This window comes from Pseudophryne corroboree, chromosome 2, assembly GCF_028390025.1.
Source record: "Pseudophryne corroboree isolate aPseCor3 chromosome 2, aPseCor3.hap2, whole genome shotgun sequence".
Taxonomy (NCBI): domain Eukaryota; kingdom Metazoa; phylum Chordata; class Amphibia; order Anura; family Myobatrachidae; genus Pseudophryne; species Pseudophryne corroboree.
The window spans coordinates 858,936,100-858,957,258 of NC_086445.1; the positions used below are offsets into that span (position 1 = coordinate 858,936,100).

A 21,159-nucleotide genomic window follows, 5' to 3' on the forward strand; every position below is an offset into this window, starting at 1 on the left:
CAACACTTATTAAAGTATTGACTCCCTGGGTTCAGCATCTACTCAGTCTTCTGAACAGTCTTCCAGTTCTCAGTTTTTCGATCCAACGTTTTCCAAGCATAATCAGGCTTTGTCGAATCAATGCATCAGAAATTTCAAGAATTACAGGAATTGGAGAACTTCAAAACCAGTTTAAAGTCTACCATCTGTTGACGTAAGAGTTGGTTACGCTTCCATTAACTCCATTCCTGGTGTCTCACATAGTTTAAAATTCATTGGACCACAGGTTGACACAGATATTGTTGTTCCTAAACAAAAGACTTCCATGACCACACTAAACCTGGACTCTGACTCTGAAAGTGAGTTTGTTGACGACGACTCAAGTTACATTATGGGAGGTTCTATCCTTTCTTCTATCTATCTATCTATCTATCTATCTATCTATCTATCTATCTATCTATCTATCTATCTATCCTTCTTTGTCTTCTCCAGGAAGTGATGCCAATAACATCTGCGGGTTCTCAGAAGAATGTTCTTCACGGATGTCAATCGAGTTATCATAAAACTACAGTTTCAGGTATCAAGTGTCCTCAAACTTCAGTTCCTAGGGAAGGTTCTCATGCAATTTATCCATTGGACTTCCTAGATTAAGTAAATTCTGTCTTAAATGACAGTGAATGGTCTACTTGTTCTGATGACAAATGTCTTTCTTCCGAAGACGAAAGTTGGGAAAACTTTTGAGGACCTCTGCTTTTGTGTATCCCTAAGTTCTTCTGAATTTCGCTATTCCAAGTTCTTCTACAAGGATCCTCAAGTTCCAATGTTGATGTTTGGTGCCCACCCATAAAAGGGGGGGTACTGTCAGGAATTTGCATTTTGCATCACGTCACTTACTGGTGCTCTGATGTGCTGGCCTCCGGAGATCATATCCTCAGCCTGGCAGCATGTTCCATGATTAGCTGCAATGTGCAGAGTCTCTCTCCAGTGTGTACCCCGCTTATCATACAGCGTGTACACCGATGTATTCCACCATCTCCGGAGTATGGGCACCTCCATGACACCTGCAGTCATCTGACTTGGTGCTATCCACTCCTGAGCACTGGAGCGCTCACATGACTTGATTCTCCAATCCCTGCTGACCAGGGGGTATATAGCCAGAGTTCCTGCTAAGTATCATTGCCTAGAACAACGCTTCTCCTGGCTCCAGTCTCCTGTCTTCAGAGATTCCCCTGAGTCTTTGCTCGGTGGAACTACACACACCAGCTATCAAGTTTAGTGCAGCTCCATCTGCATTCTGCTCCAGTATTCTCTAGCAGTCTCCTGAGACTTTCCTTTGTCAGTGCTCCGTGGATCTACAGGCACCAGCAGGGCCAGTGCTAGGGTGTTCGGCGCCCCACTGCAAACTATAAATTTGCACCCTCCCATACTTTACAAAGGGACAGTACACATAATGCCTCCAATAGCAGTGACTCTTATACACACAATGAACCCTGTAGTAGTGACGCTTACACACGTAATGCCCCCTGCAGCAGTGAGGCTTATACAAGACTCCCCCTGTAGTAGTGATGCTTACATGCGTAATGCCCCCTGCAGCAGTGACGCTTATACAAGACTCCCCCTGTAGTAGTGATGCTTACATGCGTAACGCCCTCCTGCAGCAGTGACGCTTATACAATACTCCCCCTGTAGTAGTGATGCTTACATGCATAACGCCCCCTGCAGCAGTGAGGCTTATACAATACTCCCCCTGTAGTAGTGATGCTTACATGCATAACGCCCCCTGCAGCAGTGACGCTTATACAAGACTCCCCCTGTAGTAGTGATGCTTACATGCATAACGCCCCCTGCAACAGTGACGCTTATACAAGACTCCCCCTGTAGTAGTGATGCTTACATGCGTAACGCCCTCCTGCAGCAGTGACGCTTATACAAGACTCCCCCTGTAGTAGTGACGCTTACACACGTAATGCCCCCTGCAGCAGTGAGGCTTATACAAGACTCCCCCTGTAGTAGTGATGCTTACATGCGTAACGCCCCCCTGCAGCAGTGACGCTTATACAATACTCCCCCTGTAGTAGTGATGCTTACATGCATAACGCCCCCTGCAGCAGTGAGGCTTATACAATACTCCCCCTGTAGTAGTGATGCTTACATGCATAACGCCCCCTGCAGCAGTGACGCTTATACAATACTCCCCCTGTAGTAGTGATGCTTACATGCATAACGCCCCCTGCAGCAGTGACGCTTATACAATACTCCCCCTGTAGTAGTGATGCTTACACACGTAATGCCCCCTGCAGCAGTGACGCTTATACAAGACTCCCCCTGTAGTAGTGATGCTTACATGCATAACGCCCCCTGCAGCAGTGACGCTTATACAATACTCCCCCTGTAGTAGTGATGCTTACATGCATAACGCCCCCTGCAGCAGTGACGCTTATACAATACTCCCCCTGTAGTAGTGATGCTTACATGCATAACGCCCCCTGCAGCAGTGACGCTTATACAATACTCCCCCTGTAGTAGTGATGCTTACACACGTAATGCCCCCTGCAGCAGTGACGCTTATACAAGACTCCCCCTGTAGTAGTGATGCTTACATGCATAACGCCCCCTGCAGCAGTGACGCTTATACAATACTCCCCCTGTAGTAGTGATGCTTACACACGTAATGCCCCCTGCAGCAGTGACGCTTATACAAGACTCCCCCTGTAGTAGTGATGCTTACACACGTAATGCCCCCTGCAGCAGTGACGCTTATACAAGACTCCCCCTGTAGTAGTGATGCTTACATGCATAACGCCCCCTGCAGCAGTGACGCTTATACAATACTCCCCCTGTAGTAGTGATGCTTACACACGTAATGCCCCCTGCAGCAGTGACGCTTATACAAGACTCCCCCTGTAGTAGTGACGCTTACACACGTAATGCCCCCTGCAGCAGTGAGGCTTATACAAGACTCCCCCTGTAGTAGTGATGCTTACATGCGTAACGCCCCCCTGCAGCAGTGACGCTTATACAATACTCCCCCTGTAGTAGTGATGCTTACATGCATAACGCCCCCTGCAGCAGTGACGCTTATACAATACTCCCCCTGTAGTAGTGATGCTTACACACGTAATGCCCCCTGCAGCAGTGACGCTTATACAAGACTCCCCCTGTAGTAGTGACGCTTACACACGTAATGCCCCCTGCAGCAGTGAGGCTTATACAAGACTCCCCCTGTAGTAGTGATGCTTACATGCGTAACGCCCCCCTGCAGCAGTGACGCTTATACAATACTCCCCCTGTAGTAGTGATGCTTACATGCATAACGCCCCCTGCAGCAGTGAGGCTTATACAATACTCCCCCTGTAGTAGTGATGCTTACATGCATAACGCCCCCTGCAGCAGTGACGCTTATACAATACTCCCCCTGTAGTAGTGATGCTTACATGCATAACGCCCCCTGCAGCAGTGACGCTTATACAATACTCCCCCTGTAGTAGTGATGCTTACACACGTAATGCCCCCTGCAGCAGTGACGCTTATACAAGACTCCCCCTGTAGTAGTGATGCTTACATGCATAACGCCCCCTGCAGCAGTGACGCTTATACAATACTCCCCCTGTAGTAGTGATGCTTACATGCATAACGCCCCCTGCAGCAGTGACGCTTATACAATACTCCCCCTGTAGTAGTGATGCTTACACACGTAATGCCCCCTGCAGCAGTGACGCTTATACAAGACTCCCCCTGTAGTAGTGATGCTTACACACGTAATGCCCCCTGCAGCAGTGACGCTTATACAAGACTCCCCCTGTAGTAGTGATGCTTACATGCGTAACGCCCTCTGTACCAGTAACACTTACACACATAACGCTCCTGTACCAGTAATGCCTACACACTGTCTCCTGTATCAGTGACGCTTACACATGTAACGCCCACTGTAGCAGTGACGCTTACACACGTAACACCCCCTATAACAGTGATGTTTACACACATAACGCCCCCTGTACCAGTGATGCTTACACATGTAACACCCCCTGTACCCAGTTACGCTTACAGACGTAACGCCCCCTGTACCAGTGATGCTTAGAGACGTAACGCCCCCTGTACCAGTGATGATCTCACACATAACGCCCCCTGTACCATTGACACTTACACACGTAACACCCCCCTGCACCAGTGACGCTCTCACACATAACGACCACTGTAGAAGTGATGCTCTCACATATAACGCCCCCTGTAGCAGTGACGCTCTCACACATAACGCCCCCTGTAGCAGTGACGCTAACACACGTAACTCCCCCTGTACCAGTGCCGCCTACACACATAATGCCGCCTGTACCAGTGACACTCTCACACGTAATGCCCCCTGTACCAGTGACACTTACATGTAACGCCCCCTGCGCCAGTGACACTCTCACATGTAACGCCCCCTGTACCAGTGACACTCTCACATGTAATGTCCCCTGTACCAGTGGTGCTTACACATGTAACACGCCCTGTACCCAGTGACTCTTACAGACGTAACGCCCCCTGTACCAGTGATGTTTACAGACGTAACGCCCCCTGTACCAGTGATGTTTACAGACGTAACGCCCCCTGTACCAGTGACGATCTCACACATAACGCCCCCTGTACCAGTGACACTTACACATGTGACGCTCTCACACATAACGCCCCCTGTAGCAGTGACCCTCTCACACATAACGCCCCTTGTACCAGTGCCGCTTACACACATAATGCCGCCTGTACCAGTGACTCTCACACGTAATGCCCCCTGTAGCATTGACACTTACATGTAACGCCCCCTGTATCAGTGACACTCTCACACGTAACGCCCCCTGTACCAGTGACACTCTCACACGTAACGCCCCCTGTACCAGTGACACTCTCACATGTAATGTCCCCTGTACCAGTGGTGCTTACACATGTAACACCCCCTGTACCCAGTGACTCTTACAGACGTAACGCCCCCTGTACCAGTGACGATCTCACACATAACGCCCCCTGTACCAGTGACACTTACACATGTAACGCCCCCTGCACCAGTGACGCTCTCACACATAACGCCCCCTGTAGCAGTGACCCTCTCACACGTAACGCCTCCTGTACCAGTGACACTCTCACACGTAATGCCCCCTGTACCAGTGACACTTACATGTAACGCTCCCTGTACCAGTGACACTCTCACATGTAACGCCCCCTGTACCAGTGATGCTTACACATGTAACGCCCCCTGTACCAGTGATGCTTACACATGTAACACCCCCTGTACCCAGTGACGCTTACACACGTAACGCCCCTGCACCAGTGACGCTCTCACACATAATGACCACTGTAGAAGTGATGCTCTCACACATAACGCCCCCTGTAGCAGTGACGCTCTCACACATAACGCCCCCTGTAGCAGTGACGCTAACACACGTAACTCCCTCTGTACCAGTGCCGCTTACACACATAATGCCACCTGTACCAGTGACTCTCACACGTAATGCCCCCTGTAGCAGTGACACTTACATGTAACGCCCCCTGTACCAGTGACACTCACACACATAACGACCCCTGTACCAGTGACACTCTCACACGTAATGCCCCCTGTACCAGTGACACTCTCACATGTAACGCCCCCTGTACTAGTGACACTCTCACATGTAACGCCCCCTGTACCAGTGACACTCTCACATGTAATGCCCCCTGTACCAGTGATGCTTACACATGTAACACCCCCTGTACCCAGTGACGCTTACAGACGTAACACCCCCTGTACCAGTGACGCTCTAACACGTAATGCCCCCTGTACCAGTGACACTTACATGTAACGCTCCCTGTACCAGTGACACTCTCACATGTAACGCCCCCTGTACCAGTGACACTCTCACATGTAATGCCCCCTGTACCAATGATGCTTACACATGTAACACCCCCTGTACCCAGTGACGCTTACAGACGTAACGCCCCCTGTACCAGTGACGATCTCACACATAACGCCCCCTGTACCAGTGATGCTTACACATGTAACACCCCCTGTACCCAGTGACGCTTACAGACATAACGCCCCCTGTACCAGTGACGATCTCACACATAACGCCCCCTGTACCAGTGACACTTGCACACGTAACGCCCCCTGCACCAGTGACGCTCTCACACATAATGACCACTGTAGAAGTGATGCTCTCACACATAACGCCCCCTGTAGCAGTGACGCTAACACACGTAACTCCCCCTGTACCAGTGCTACTTACACACATAATGCCGCCTGTACCAGTGACTCTCACACGTAATGCCCCCTGTAGCAGTGACACTTACATGTAACTCCCCCTGTACCAGTGACGCTAACACACGTAATGCCCCCTGTACCAGTGACACTCTCACACGTAACGCCCCCTGTACCAGTGACACTCTCACATGTAACGCCCCCTGTACCAGTGACACTCTCACATGTAATGCCCCCTGTACCAATGACGCTTACACGTAACGCCCCTGTACCAGTAACACTTACACGTAACGCCCCCTGTACCAGTGACGCTTACACACGTTAACGCCCCCTGTACCAGTGACGCTTACACACATTATGCCGCACATACACACACTCACACATACATACTGTACATACATTACACACATACACAGTCACACATGCATATACACAGATACAGATACACACACACACACACACACAGTTACCTAAAGAAGTCTGGCAGGCCGGAGATGTAGCAGCTCATCCCCCTGTGTAGCAGGGTGCTGAAGCCTGTTCCCATGTAGCTCCGCCCCCTTTTGGGTCCCTTACGGCCACTGCACTGTCACAGGGGAGGGAAGGTGAGAGTAGGCTTCATGCTGCCGGCCCTACAGTACGGTACAAGCAGCAGCTCTACCTCTCTGGGTCTCTGGCAGCCTGGTAACCATGTAACTCTGCCCCGTGAATCTCCGCCCCATCTGTCCATTGAGGTTCTGCCCCCTTTTCTGACTAACACAATCAAGTGGTGGTGGACTGGAGCAGGGTTGGACTGGCCCACAGGGGAACAGGGGAAACCACCGGTGGGCCTTACTCCTCTAGGGATCAAGTTCCAGACTATCCTAGTGCACTGGATTTATGCATTATACATATGTTACATTATACTTCACAATGATTTGGTTTATTATATATTTATCAAGGGGCACAGAACATGTAATGGTTAGCCAAAGCTCTGTGGTGGCTGACCACGCCCCCACTGGAACCTGGCTACACCTTTAAACATGGGCCAATACGGCAGCATTCCCCCAGTGGGCCCTTCATGCCCCAGTCCGACACTGGACTGGAGGCTTACCTTGAAGCTGCCGGTGCCTGTCGCACAGTATGACAGGGACAGCAGCAGTGCATAACCTGTGGGTGTAACCTTAAATACATTGGTATGATTGACCACACGTAAATTGAAAGAGAGGCTGCTGGAACATCTGGGAAACATCCGCAACGCCTCTAGAGACCTTGCACGGATGAAACAACTCACCTCAGTTGCCAGGCACTTTCACTTTCATCACAAAGGATCTATCAAAGAATTCAAGTCCTTTGGCCTGGATCGCGTTCAACTGGGCATACGAGGAGGGGATATAACTAAAGAACTCTATAAGAAAGAGAGCGAGTGGATCTTTCGCCTCAACAGTCTTAAACCCTTTGGTCTTAATGGAACCATAAACTATGCAGTTTTCTTGTGATTTATTATTTATCTCATTTTTTCATTCATTTTTGTAAATATACATAGTCTAGTTCTTTCAACTCTAAGATTCCACTGCACTTCTCAGTAGCATACACTGAGCTCCCCTATCCTTGTATTTCCATACCTCAGGCACCATCCCTATCTCATGCAATTCTCACAGCTTATTAATTTCACTTTTCACAGCACTCAAACCCTGGTTTAGTCCAGATGCACCTCCCCATCATTTAAAAAGAAGGAAATAAATAAATATATATATATATATATATATATATATAATCCCCCCCCCGCCACCCCAATTTCACATTTTATCCCACCTTCCACTTCCACTTTTTCATTCATTTTCTCTCCCCCACCACATGACCAGGGCCGGACTGGCCATCTGGCACTTCTGGCAAATGCCAGAAGGGCCAATGGCCACGTGGGCCGGTCCAGCGGTCACTGAGACGCGCTGCCGCTCAGTCCGGCGGCAGCGCGTCTCAGCTGTCAAGATTGGAGAGCTGTGAGGGACGGGGGTGAGAGCGCCGGGCGCCCGTCAGCACGGCTGTGTCTGGCGCGGCGCGTATAGCGGACTTCAAAGCAGCCGCCGGTTCGTGAGCCAATCAGAGCTCGCGGACCGGCAGCCAATCAGAAGCCGCCGGTCCGCGAGCTCTAATTGGCTCACGAACCGGCGGCTGGTTTGAACGCTATACGCTGCCGCGCCAGACACAGCCGCGCTGGCGGGCGCCCGGCGCTTTCACCCCCGTCCCTCACAGCCTGGAGGAGGAGGAGCAGCAGCAGCAGTGCAGCAGCGGTAAGCAGCTGCAGCACTGGCTGCTGTGGGGGCAATTGTATACCTGGCACTGTGGGGGCAATTGGCTGGCACTGTGGGGCATTTGTATACCTGGCACTGTGGGGGAAATTGTTTACCTGGCACTGTGGGGGCATCTGTATACATGGCACTGTGGGGGCATCTGTATACCTTGCACTGTGGGGGCACCTGTATACCTGGCACTGTGGGGGCATTTGTATACCTTGCACTGTGGGGGCATTTGTATACCTGGCACTGTGGGGGCATTTGTGGATCTGGCACTGTGGGGGCATTTGTATACTTGGTACTGTGGGGGCATTTGTATACCTGGCACTGTGGGGGGCATTTGTGGATCTGGCACTGTGGGGGCATTTGTATACCTGGCACTGTGGGGGCAATTGTTTACCTGGCACTGTGGGGGCAATTGTTTACCTGGCACTGTGGGGGCATTTGTATACCTGGCACTGTGGGGGCATCTGTATACCTGGTACTGTGGGGGCATTTGTATACCTGGCACTGTGGGGGCATTTGTATACCTGGCACTGCACTATCGGGGGCATATAATGTAAATTTCGGCTCATACCGGGTGCTGTAATGTGAATTTTGGCTCATACTGTGTGGTATAATGTGAAAGGGGCAGCAGTACTAGATAGTATAAGGGGTCCTACTATTGTGGTGCATAATGCGTATAAGGGGTGTATGGTGTGGTAAACTACACTGAAGGCCATGCCCCCTTTTGAGTGGCCACGCCCCCTTTTCCGGAGTGCGCGCTTAATTACAAACCTCACATTTACATATCCCCACTTAAAAATTTCCACTTCAACCACTGGTTGTGTATATTTTAATAGAGAATGATGTACGCCTGTATGTTGTTAGAATATTAATTATATTTGTAAGAACATAGACTAATAAGTGGGGAGGAGTCAGGAATAGTAAGGGGAGGAGTCACAGAGGTGGGCCTGTGTGCTTCAAAAATGCCAGGGCCTAATTTTAGTCCCAGTCCGGCCCTGCACATGACGCACATATCTGCAGAATAGTGTTATCCTTCTCTCCCCTCCCCCCCTTCCCTCTTCTAACCACATCACAGATTCCCATGTCCTATCACTCTCACATTTCCCATGGTACACGCACCATTTTCATCTCACTGTCCATGTTCCTGCCACCTCACTTCAGTCTTCGCTCATCCTACTTCCAATTACTATCATTGTTATCATTACTAATATTATTATATTTATTTGCACTACTCAACAATTTTACTTTTATTTTTTCACTGTTTCCTCTTCTTTTCTTTCTCTCTCTTTCCCCTCTCTTTTATCCCAGTCAGCCCATCCCAGACAGCCCATTTCACAGTCCCTGTCCCCTTTGTTTACATTCTTTCTAGGCACACTCATCCTTTTCCTATCTCCACACCTCCTCACCTATCATTTTTATCCCACAATTTCTAATAGCCTGTGTTCGCCTGTCTCCCTTTTTTCCGTGATTACCGCCTCCCCCATTTACACCACTAGTACACTCAGGTCTTCACTAGTCATGCAGGACCCACATCCTCTACTTTCCTTATTGGTGTATCATTCACACCTTATAACTAATTCCCTTCTATTCTATGGTTTTCAAACCAATTAAAAAATGTTATTTTTATTTTTTATTTCATTTTTTATTTATTTTATTTTTTCCTATTCCCATTCTATTCTATCACTATTTTATACAATATTCTTCATCTCTTTCCTCACTAATCTCCCGTGTAACTAGGCGCTACTGTATCCTCTTTTATAATAGCTCCACAGGCCTGTACCTGCACTCTATGTTGCCCACATTCTTTTAATTTATCCCTCAACCAAGATGGCGTTATTAGCCTCTTGAGACACTTATCTATCTATTCCGTCCACACTCTATGCTAATATATGTCTCATTGTTTCCACAGGTCTCCCTCATGATCCACAATATAGCGCTCCCCTGCTACACTCATACCCCTTAGTACATATCTAAGCGCCGTCTTATCCCTCCCTCACTAAGGCATGCAGGTCCCGCACTTGATGCCCGAGGCTCGCCCATATCCGTAACCCTTATTCCCTTCACCAACATGGCGGCTCTAATCTCGCAAGATAGCGATCCCGCCTCCGTAACGATAGCTCCTAGCAACCCTGGACGCGAGCGGCAATCAAGCGCCCGCCCTTGCGTCCACATCATTGGTTAATTCAACCTCACAGTTGCTTCAATACCTGTCCCCCCACCTGACTATACCGAACCCAGAAGTGAACAAGCCCTACGGCATGCTTGCCTACCTGACCCTCTCCATGAGGGAGAAAATGCTCTGTTCCTGGACTTTCCTGGTAATGTATGATTGCCATCACCTGTGGTGAAACACCTTTCTTATCAATTAACTAGCTCACCACAGGTGATGGCAATCATACATTACCAGGAAAGTCCAGGAACAGAGCATTTTCTCCCTCATGGAGAGGGTCAGGTAGGCATGCATGCCCTACGGGCGAAACGCGTTTTCTGCAGGGGTGTCCGCTCATACAGTCCGCGCATGGCACCATCTCTATACCTGATGTAAATCTGACCTGCTTACCTGTTTTTTTGGAGAGATTGGAGATTCGTAAGCCCCATCTATCTTGTGGTCACGTCCCACAGATAGCAACATTTTATCTAGGGAAATTGCTTAACCCTATTTGCATCTACCTTATACAGTGTGAATCCGACATAGGTTTTTTTTTCTCTGATATAGACCAAAATCTCAGTCTTTAAACTGAGGCCAGGCCTGCATTATTCTTCATACCATAGTTTTTTATTATTATCTGTAGATAACTTGGCATCTGAATTATTATAGATAAGTTATTCTTTTCTTAGGCTATTCTTACTGTATTCTCTTTGTATTTATATTGGGACAACATTTCTGGCTCATACATCATTTTCAGTGGGTTATATACCCTTCTATCGTGTAACAAATTAACAGATTTTATACTGTTGCTTATCGCAAATATTCTACGCATGGTGGTTCGTGCATGCTTTCTCTGACAATGTGAGAACTTATTTACAGGTGGAATTTTGTTACTCAAAACAACATTTTGTAAATATATATGATAATATACTTCCCTCTAAATGATATCTTCTCTTGTGAGATAAAACATATTTTCTAGTCCCACCCGAACTAAAGGGTAGGACGTCAGGGAGTCTTTCTCAATACTCATAAGACCCTCAATTAGCCTGCTATATCAGTCCCTTTACTAAGAAAATTATCTACCACATTTCTCTGTTCACTCATTTTCGTGGACTCTCATCCACGATTCACGGAGCACTGTACCACATTTGTGGGAATTTCTGAACCGTGTCTAACGTGGAAAGCAGAACCACATATTTTCACCTACCTTACTCATTCATTTCTATCTCCTTTATCTTCTCTCTTTATTTCCTACTCTAAATTTCCTATATAGGTGCACTCTCATTGGTGTACACATAAATCTCTACTACCATATCACGCTGCCAGCGCCCGATCTCGTCCGATCCTGGAAGCTAAACAGCGTTGGGCCAGGTCAGTATCAGGAGAGGAGACTACCTCTGAATACCTGGTGTTGTAGAGTAGGAATTAATTTCCTCCTCCATGTGATACGAGACACCAACAGCAGTATCACCACTAATTCTATCAAGTATTTCTTTATTACTGTGTTTAGCCATAATATTCCTTGACTGTATTTTGATGCCTCTAATTTTGTCTATAAATATGGTATTTGTACATAACTCAGGTATCTAATCAACAGTGTGGTGACCAATGGTAACCATTCTACTCAATCCAAGTTAAGTTATTCGGACTTACCAATAATATCTTGTTTGACCACCCCTAGGTCTCAGTAATACAGGGTGTACTGGTCAGGGGTAATGGGGGTATGACAATTCAGTGTCTACAACCTTTCCGAACACTCTTTGAAATAAAGAGACCAGAACATTTTAACATTTTTTTTTGCAACTCTTTATTCTTTCATGGATCTTTGGGATGGAGAATCTTGGTTTATTATTATCAATAAAAGTTATGTTTTAAGCATTCTGTAATTTTCACACTGTATTAACCTTCTTTCTACAAGAGTGCGCCCACACAAGAGCCTTCTTTTTCCTCCCCCTGTAAGTCTGTGTACTTTCTGGCTCTGGGCGCACCACCATCCAGGACAGCATATAATAGGAAAAAATTGAGAATATATATATTTTTTCCTTCCCATGAACAAGGGTAACTCACTGTCCAACTTTGGTTTCTTCTATATAAAAATTATCACATCTAATGTTACCTGTGCCCGATCGCCCTGTGTCTTGTAACAGCAGCAGGGGGACAGGTGCAGTGGCAGCACGGGGATGCAGAGCAGGGAGAGCGCCTCAACAGCCAGGTGCCTACCTGCACTGCATCCCTTTGCTGAGTGGGTAGCGCCGGTCCTGGGCACCAGCCAACCAGTTTGGTTGCAGCACCATCTGCATTCTGCTCCAGCAATCACTAGCAGTCGGAGACTCTCTACAGGTGCTGCATTACCACTCTCATCTGCTCGTTATCATTCTGCAGCAATACTGTGATAATTCACCTGCACCAAGAATCCTGTTCTAATTCTCAGTCTGGGCGGGATGTACTAAAGCAAAAATGCGGTAAAACCCCCCAATACCGCATTTTCAAATTTACTAACACCCTACCGCCGCATTTTTGGCGTCCAGGGTATCGCCATCTCTGGATGGCGATACCCTATAGAAGCCAATGGGCTTCTTATCGCCGACTGCCGCAACCCGCCGACACCGCCGCAGATGCCGACCCCCCTCCCCCCCGGCTTACCTTCCTCCCCCCCGGCTTACCCGGAAGGTAATCTCCTCCTCCCCCTAGCAACGCAGCCGGACATCCTTCCGGCTGCAGGGGTGAGGAGGAGGCGCCGGGGGCAGCCTGCTGCTGCTTCCCGGTGTCTAGCCAGTGTGGGGACCCCAGGGAGATGACGGAGACTCCCCGCAGACCACCTTACAGGTATCGCGGGGGGCCTCCGTCACCGCATCGCGATATTGATTGCATATGTTAGTACATATGCTATCAACATCGCTGCGGTAACCGGCAAGGGGCGGCGATGTATCTTAATACATCCCACCCGCTGTCTCCTGCTAAGCCAACCCCGGTTCCATTACAGCAAGTATACCTACTGCCTGTGTAGTTCTGTTACAATTCACCATCGGCTCCCAGGCTGACCATCGATTTTTTGTGTTCACCATCGGTTCCCAGGCTGATCATCATCTGCTCCTGTTTAGCATCGGTTTCCAGGCCGACCATATATTGTCCCAGTTCAACATCGATTCCCAGACTGATCATCTGTTGCTCCCAGTTACAATCAGTTGCCAGACCGAACTATTGCTAAGTGACTGTTTATTTCAGAGACTCTATCAGCTTCCATGCTGAATCATATGTTTACATTTTACATTGCTCCAGTAACTTATATTTCCTGTGTCTATTAAATAAATACCATTTGCACACATGCGCAGGAACTTAATTTAGTCTCCTCATTTCCCCCATCGCACCACCACTGACACACTAGTGCCCCCTCCGGGAACAGACACAAACCCAGACCTGACACAACGTTGAGGACCATAGACGCAGTGGTCATCCAAGGAAACTTAGTGCCTCAGATGCAAGAAACATCATGCTTACTTCCCTTCAAAATCAGAAGATGTCCAGCAGTGCTATCAACTCAGAACTGGCAGAAACCAGTGGAACCTAGGTACACCCATCTACTGTAGAGAGAAGCCTGGCCAGAAGTGGTCTTCATGGAAGAGTTGCGGCCAAAAAGCCATACCTACGACGTGGAAGCAAGGCCAAGCGACTCAACTATGCACAAAAACAAAGGGGTGCAGAAAAACAGCAGCAGGTGCTATAGACTGAGGAGTCTAAATATGAAATATTTTGCTGTAACAGTCGGCAGTTTGTTTGCTGAAGGGCTGGAGAGCGGTACAATAATGAGTGTCTGCAGGCAATAGTGAAGCATATTGGTGATCCCTTGCACGTTTGGGGCTACATTTCAGCAAATCAAGTTGGGGATTTGGTCAGGAGTAATGGTGTCTTTAATGCTGAGAAATACAGGCAGGTATTTATCCATTATGCAATACCATCAGGGACACGTCTAATTGGCTCCAAATGTATTCTGCAGCAGGACAACGACCCCAAACAGTCAATGTCATTAAGAACTAGCCTACATCCACAGAAGATCTGTGGTTAGTTATCCAAGATGTTTGGAAGAACTTCCCTGATGTGTTCCTTCTAAAAATGTGTGCAAGTCTATCTAGAAGAATTGATGCTGTTTTGAAGGCAAAAGGTGGTCACACCAAATATTGATTGGATTTAGATTTCTGTTTGCATTTTGTTAATTGATAAAAATAAACTATTAACACTTCTCTTTTTGAAAGCATTCTTACTTTGTTGCATTTTCTCCACACCTGCCTAAAACTTATTGTGTGAAGCACATTGTGAAGCTTTGGGACTGGTCTTCCGATATCTCCAGTGTGCACCATGTAAAATGTTTGTTGCAATGTTGGCAGGTTTATAATGATAATGTCTTGTAACTTTGCCTTTCTTTTAGTCATTAATGGTCAAACTGTGGCAGAAAGAGATACTTTGAATGGGATTATGAAAAAGCATCTCAGAGATTACAGAGAAGATGTGAAGAATGCAGAGGTACTGTAGTTTGTGTAGCCATGTGCACATGTACTGCAAATGTAGGCAATCACTATACACGTCACACAGACCAGAGAGTTGAGCAGTTCTCTCTACACAGGCGCACATAGCGATTCTTACCATATAATAGCATTTTCCATGCAACATGCAAGAGATCAGTTTGGTTTGCTTGTCATGGTTGTGTCATGGGCCTGTGTGTTCTGAGTAGTGCGGACGAGGAAGGGAAACCTGTTTCTGATAGATCTCTTGGACCTAGCATGGGACTGATCATACTAAAGATGACAGTTGATGTGGTTGGCATAAAATCAGTAGGCAGCTCTGCTTCCTCCTTACAGGTGCACGGATTCTGCATTAGATTACCGTATCTCATATTAGCAAATACAGTCACTTTGCATCCGCCTCAGAATCAGGCCCATTGTGGATCATTTACACTACGCCCCCAATTTACTGCAATCTGCATTTCAAAGGCAGTCATAGTGTGATCTTTTAACCTAAATTTGCATTGCGAATTTAGGAAATACTGTGTCACTTGAATATATCAAAAAGGGACAGAGCTTGCGAGAAATCTCTGTCCCTGCGAATCCCCTTCGCACACTTCTCAGAAGAAATACAGTGAGAGTGTCTCCGCGCATACATCCCTACTGTTGCTGCCCGGCTCTGTTGACACCCCCACCGCTGACACAAACCCTCACCACCAACAACCCAGCTCCCCTGCAGCTGCAGAAACAGCCCTCTACCACCAGCAACACAGTGCCACCCCCTCCTCCTTTCCCCGCTGCTGCCCAAGAATCAGAGAACCTGCACAATGACCAGCGTTCGTTACCTCCTCTGACCAGCAGATTTTTTTTTTTTGATTTTTTTTTGGGGGGGGGGGGTAATTATTTTATTTTTTTCCCCTACAGTGATCAGCTTGTGGTCTATTTACATTTTACCTCACAAAGGATGAAGATGTGGGTGTATAGACACCCTACATCAGTGGCGTATCTATAATGAGTGCGGTGCACACGGGCCCCCGGGGTTCAGAGGGGCTTGCATCGCACACCCTGCACCCATTTTTTAAATACTCACCTCTCCGGAGTCCCCCGCAGCAGTAACATTTCTCCTCAAACCTCCGGTAAATGGCGCTGCGGCCATTTTTCTGGAGATTTGCGCATGCACAGTAGGAAAATCTGAGAAAATGGCCACCGCGCCATTCCCCCGGAGATTTGCTCATGCGCAATAGAGTCTGTGCACCCACTAGTGTTCAGACTCTTACGCTGACGAGCGCCGGCTGCAGAGGAGGGGGCCCCGACAGAGGAGTTTGGATACAGACCTCCTTCTCTATTAAGACGCCCGTGCCCTACATACTGTATGGTGAGCACTTGGGGGTCTATTTATTATAATTATTTCTTTGCACCAATTATCTTGTCCAAAAATTATGAATCATCAGAGTGTATTAAAATACGCATGCCAGCACAGAGTCTCTGATAGAAGCCCATGCCTGTGTTGTGTAATGCAAATCACTAATGGGATCACTTCACTTTCTGCTTCAGGGAACAGCCGTGCTGCCCGCATGCGTGGCCATTGCTGTCCCTCTCCCGATAACTATTGCTGAAGATGCTGTTAGCTAATAGGGTCAAGCATGGTATATTCAGCAATTAAACAGTCCCCGTATAACCTTTATGATCAAAACCCCCAGATACATCCACGGTAAACTTACTGTTTGCGATTACCCCTTGAAAACATCCGTTAGGTCAAGCAAATATTCTGTGGTCAGTTGACCCAGTGGCGTATTTATAATGGGTGCAGTCAGTGTGTGCGGTGCCCGCACCACACACCCTGCACATTTGTTCAATACTCACCTCTCCAGAGTCCCCAGTCACGGAAGCAACTCTCCACAACTCATCGGGAAATTTGCGCAGCAGCCATTTTCCCGGTGTTTAGTGCATGCACATTAAGGAAATCTCTGGTAAAATGGCCGCCGTGACATTTCCCCGGAGATATGCGCAATACAGTCTCTGCCCCCTAGTGTTCAGAAAATTGTGCTGCCTGCTACAGAGGGGTTTCCTCCTCTGCTAATACGCCCCTGAGGAGACCCCTTGGTATTGCATCTTTCTCACACTATAGAATGACCTGCCTGTATTATACAGGGTGATTCAAAAGTCGCAGTACACCCTTTTGTTTCAAAAACTGTGCATGAAATGGGAAAACGAAATACTCCAGTAAGGTATGGGTGATGTGGGCTATCTTTCAGGGTATGCACCAAACATGGGCGCCATCTTGAAATCGGCCATCTTGAATCTAATTCAGTTTTTTCAAATGGAAAGGGGGTCGTGTAACATGTCAAACAACATCAGAACATCAGAATTTGGTGCCCCGCAGAAATTGGGAATGCCTCTGCCTGTCAATCAGGTAGAGGCATATGTGGGGCGTTTGTGTGTGTGTGCGGGGGGGGGGGGGGGGGGCGGCAACGCTCCATTTCCCAGGCGGAGATGGAGCGTTGCGAGGGCATGGCCTGTAAACGGGGCGTGCCGGTGGGCCTCCTGCTGGCACAGCTAAACTGTGCCAGCAGGAGGCATCCTTAATTTCTGCTTGTTGAAGGGGGGAGGCGGCGGTCAGATTGCTGGGCGGCCTTCAGCATGCTAACAAAAGAATTGCAAATTCTGCTAATTAGCAGAATTTGTAATCCTTACGGAACTCGCCCCTTAATGTATGGGAGCAGGGGTGTATCTACCTATTGGCCAGGATGGCACTCGCCAGGGGCGCCAGGCAAGGAGGGGGCGCCGCCTGGCTGTGCCACCCGCGGCCAAAGGATAGAAAAGCAGTACTGTCAGACTATACCTGGTGAGAATCTGTTACTGCTGGAGCGGCGCCGGTGTCCGGCAGCACCGCACTTGTAATCAGACTCAAAATAAACTACAGCTCCCAGCAGCCCTTGTTGCTGGGAGCTCCTGGCAGCAAGGGCTGCTGGGAACTGTAGTTCATTGTGAGTCTGATTACAAATGCGGTGCTGCCGGACACCGGCGCCGCTCCAGCAGTAACAGACTCTCACCAGGTACACAGCAATTGTTATATAGCACAGTGCTATAGATCTATTTGTTGTTGACGATAATAAAAAAGTGGCAGTGTTTGGGAGAAGGGACTGTAGAATCTGGAAATCTACACGATTTTCATGCATGTTAGATGTATCTAAGTAGTAAGTAAGCGAAAACTTTAACTTGTTGAGTGTAATAAAGAAAATACATATCTTACCTATTTCAAGGCCATGTTCAAGGAAACGTATATCAGTTAATTGTATAATTGATCATGTTATCTTGGAAGTGATGGCCCCCAGATGTTTTTTCTAACAGGAAGTACTTCTACCATCCAACTAATGGTGTTTGGTTAATGGCTGGGTTCATTTGAGGCTCATCTCACTGCAGCTCATTAGCATTTCATTCAGGATGCAGTCAAGATGCCGGCATTTGGCATCCCGGCGATCGGACAGCTGACGCCAGCATCCCGAAACTGCTCGGAATGCTGATGCTGGCATCCCAACATAGATAGTGATGCAGAATGGCAAAATCCGGATTGAGTTGGTGCCAAAGTCTGTACTGGCAAGCCACGTGGGAGGGTTAGGGTTAGGCTGCGAGGGCGGGAGGGCTAGGGTTAGGCTGCAGGGAGGGAGATTAGGAAGGGTGGGTTAGGGTTAGGCACCACTGAAGAAGCTTTTGGGGGAGGGGGGCAGGTTAAGGTCAGGCTGTAGGAAAGGTGGGTTAGGGGGGAGGGATGGTGTAACGTGAATACAAGACACTACTGTGCGTTGTAATGTGAATAAGGGACACTACTGTGTGGCATAATTTGAATTGGAAGTACTATTGTGTCCACGCCCTCCCCCCAGAAGACCATGCCACATTTCCAATACTCACACCTTATTCCAAATGTGTGTAGGGGGGGCGCCAGCCCCTTACTTTGCCAGGGGCGCTCGGACCCCTAGATACACCCCTGTATGGGAGCCTCGCATCTTCCACATTTTATGCAGAATCTCTATTTTACCTTGTGTAACCCAAGTATTTACCGTGCATGGAAAAGCTCTGGGCATGAAACACAGAGCTTTTTCCCACACTGTAACCCTGTGCCTAATTGGATATGCCCCATAAAATATCAACTTACAATGAATGCTTTTGTTTTAAAAGTTTTAACTCTGCTTTTATTTTATTTTTTTAGATTGAAATATTTGGTCGTGAACTGGAGTTAAATGAACTAGACTGTGTGGATGAACCCAAGCGAACGACATTATCAAAGCAATTGTCCCATGCAATAAAAATGCGGACAGAAGCCCGCTTTACAGCTGCAGTGAGATCAAGTGAACAAAGGTTACCAGAAAATGTTAAATATACAATATAACCTTTCATAAATATGTCAAGTCATTTTCGTTTTTTTTTTAAGGACCCAGTAAAAATGTACCTATAATTTTGAAAAGTGCACAATGATGGCATGCTGAACACCACATAACTCTAAATTAAGGAAAAACACTGAGACAATTTTTAACTGACTGTATTGTACTATTTTCTTAAAAGATTTGGTCCACCATTTAAACTGTGTACATATGGCAGACATAAATACAGTACAATAAAATATATTTAAGAAACAATCAATTGTGTCCTAGTTTATGCAAACTTATCCAGTCCTGTATGTATATATCAAAATCTGGTCTTTGCAGTTTCTTGGTTTTAAGGATCTACAGGTCATAGGGGTAAATCTGTGGGTGGTATTCATGTGACCGGGGGTCTGCTGACCGACAGTCACATGACCTCCTCCACCATCCCGCCGGCTCAGTATCCCGATGGTCGGCATGCCGACCAACAGGGACTATTTCCACTCGTGGGTGTCCATGACACCCATAGAATGGGAATAGAACCCGTGGCGAGCGCAGGTCACAACCGAGTATGCTGCGTCGGTATGCTGCCGGGATCCCGGCGTCGGTAAGCTGACCGTGGGTCAGGAGACCGCCGGTCAGCCATACTACACCCAAATCTGTGTATGTTTATATTGTGGGGAGGCATTCAAGTTGCTGATTGTCGTAATCCCGGCTGTCAGGATACCGACGTTGGAATCCCGACACCCGGTGAAATACCAGCGGTCGGAATCCTGACCACCGGCTGGAATCCTCACTTGGGTGGTGGTCCACGCCACCAACCAAGGGGGAATATAACCCTGTGGCTACCTAAGGTCGTCGCCGGGCTCGAATCATGGCACCTGCGAGGGGACACTGTGTAATCGCTGTCAGGATCTTGGCGTCGTTCTCATGACCGCTGGGATCCCGACAGCTGGGATATCATACTGAATCCTATAGTGTCCTAGTTTGTGAAAACTTATCCAGTCCTGTATGTATTTAAGGTACAAGCACGGCACTACAAATTAAGTCTACCACCAATGTGTTTATTAGGCATATAGCACAAGCAGTCCAGTATAATAATTTTGAAAGAATCTAAATTAACTCCATATTTTAATTTAGGTCTCAAATAAGGTAAACAATTACATGAAAAATGACCTAAGAAAATACACTGTGCTTGCTGGTAATATTAAAAATAAAATGTTCTATGGGGCTACGTGCTCATCAATAAATGCTAGGAAACTTGAGCTCCACATTAATAAATTTATTCAAAACATACAAAATAAATTCACATAAATAAAAGCAGTATAAATATGCTCACACAGAATGAAAGGGAAAAATCACTTTCTTCTGTTTGTTCAATGAGCACTGGATACAATAGTTACAAGTAAACTTTATAGAATAGATAGAATTGTATCAAAACTTGTGGTTAGTAGAGATAATAGGACCTCTCACAGTCTTTCAATGAGCTCCGTTGAGGATATTTTAAAGCTGTATAGTTGTTCTGCTAACAAATAATTGCAGATGGTAGTAAGCAGGCTGATAGATGGTTAGTAAGCCAAGCTACAATCCAAAACGTGGGTTATACATTCCAGGGAAAGCAGTATTAGCACTGAAATAAATCACAGTTAATTGCCGGCATCCCGTTTATTTGCCGTTTGTGTTTGCAGATAGTAGAAAC

At 47.3% G+C, this 21,159-nt stretch overlaps 1 protein-coding gene and 1 pseudogene across 2 annotated transcripts in view; both read left to right on the top strand.

Annotated features, from left to right (window-relative positions):
* Positions 1–19,736, top strand: part of LOC135049882 (uncharacterized) — a 220,811-nt gene extending 201,075 nt beyond the window's left edge. Inside the window, exons 18-19 of one of the 2 annotated variants that reach the window (XM_063955839.1) lie at positions 15,030–15,124; positions 19,310–19,736. In XM_063955839.1, the coding sequence (XP_063811909.1) occupies positions 15,030–15,124; positions 19,310–19,489 (275 nt within the window). In that variant the 3' untranslated portion in view covers positions 19,490–19,736. The remainder of the gene's footprint in view (positions 1–15,029; positions 15,125–19,309) is intronic. The other variant, XM_063955840.1, reaches the window with a different exon arrangement.
* Positions 11,908–12,026, top strand: LOC135051736 (5S ribosomal RNA; annotated as a pseudogene).
* Positions 19,737–21,159: the final 1,423 nt, after the last annotated feature.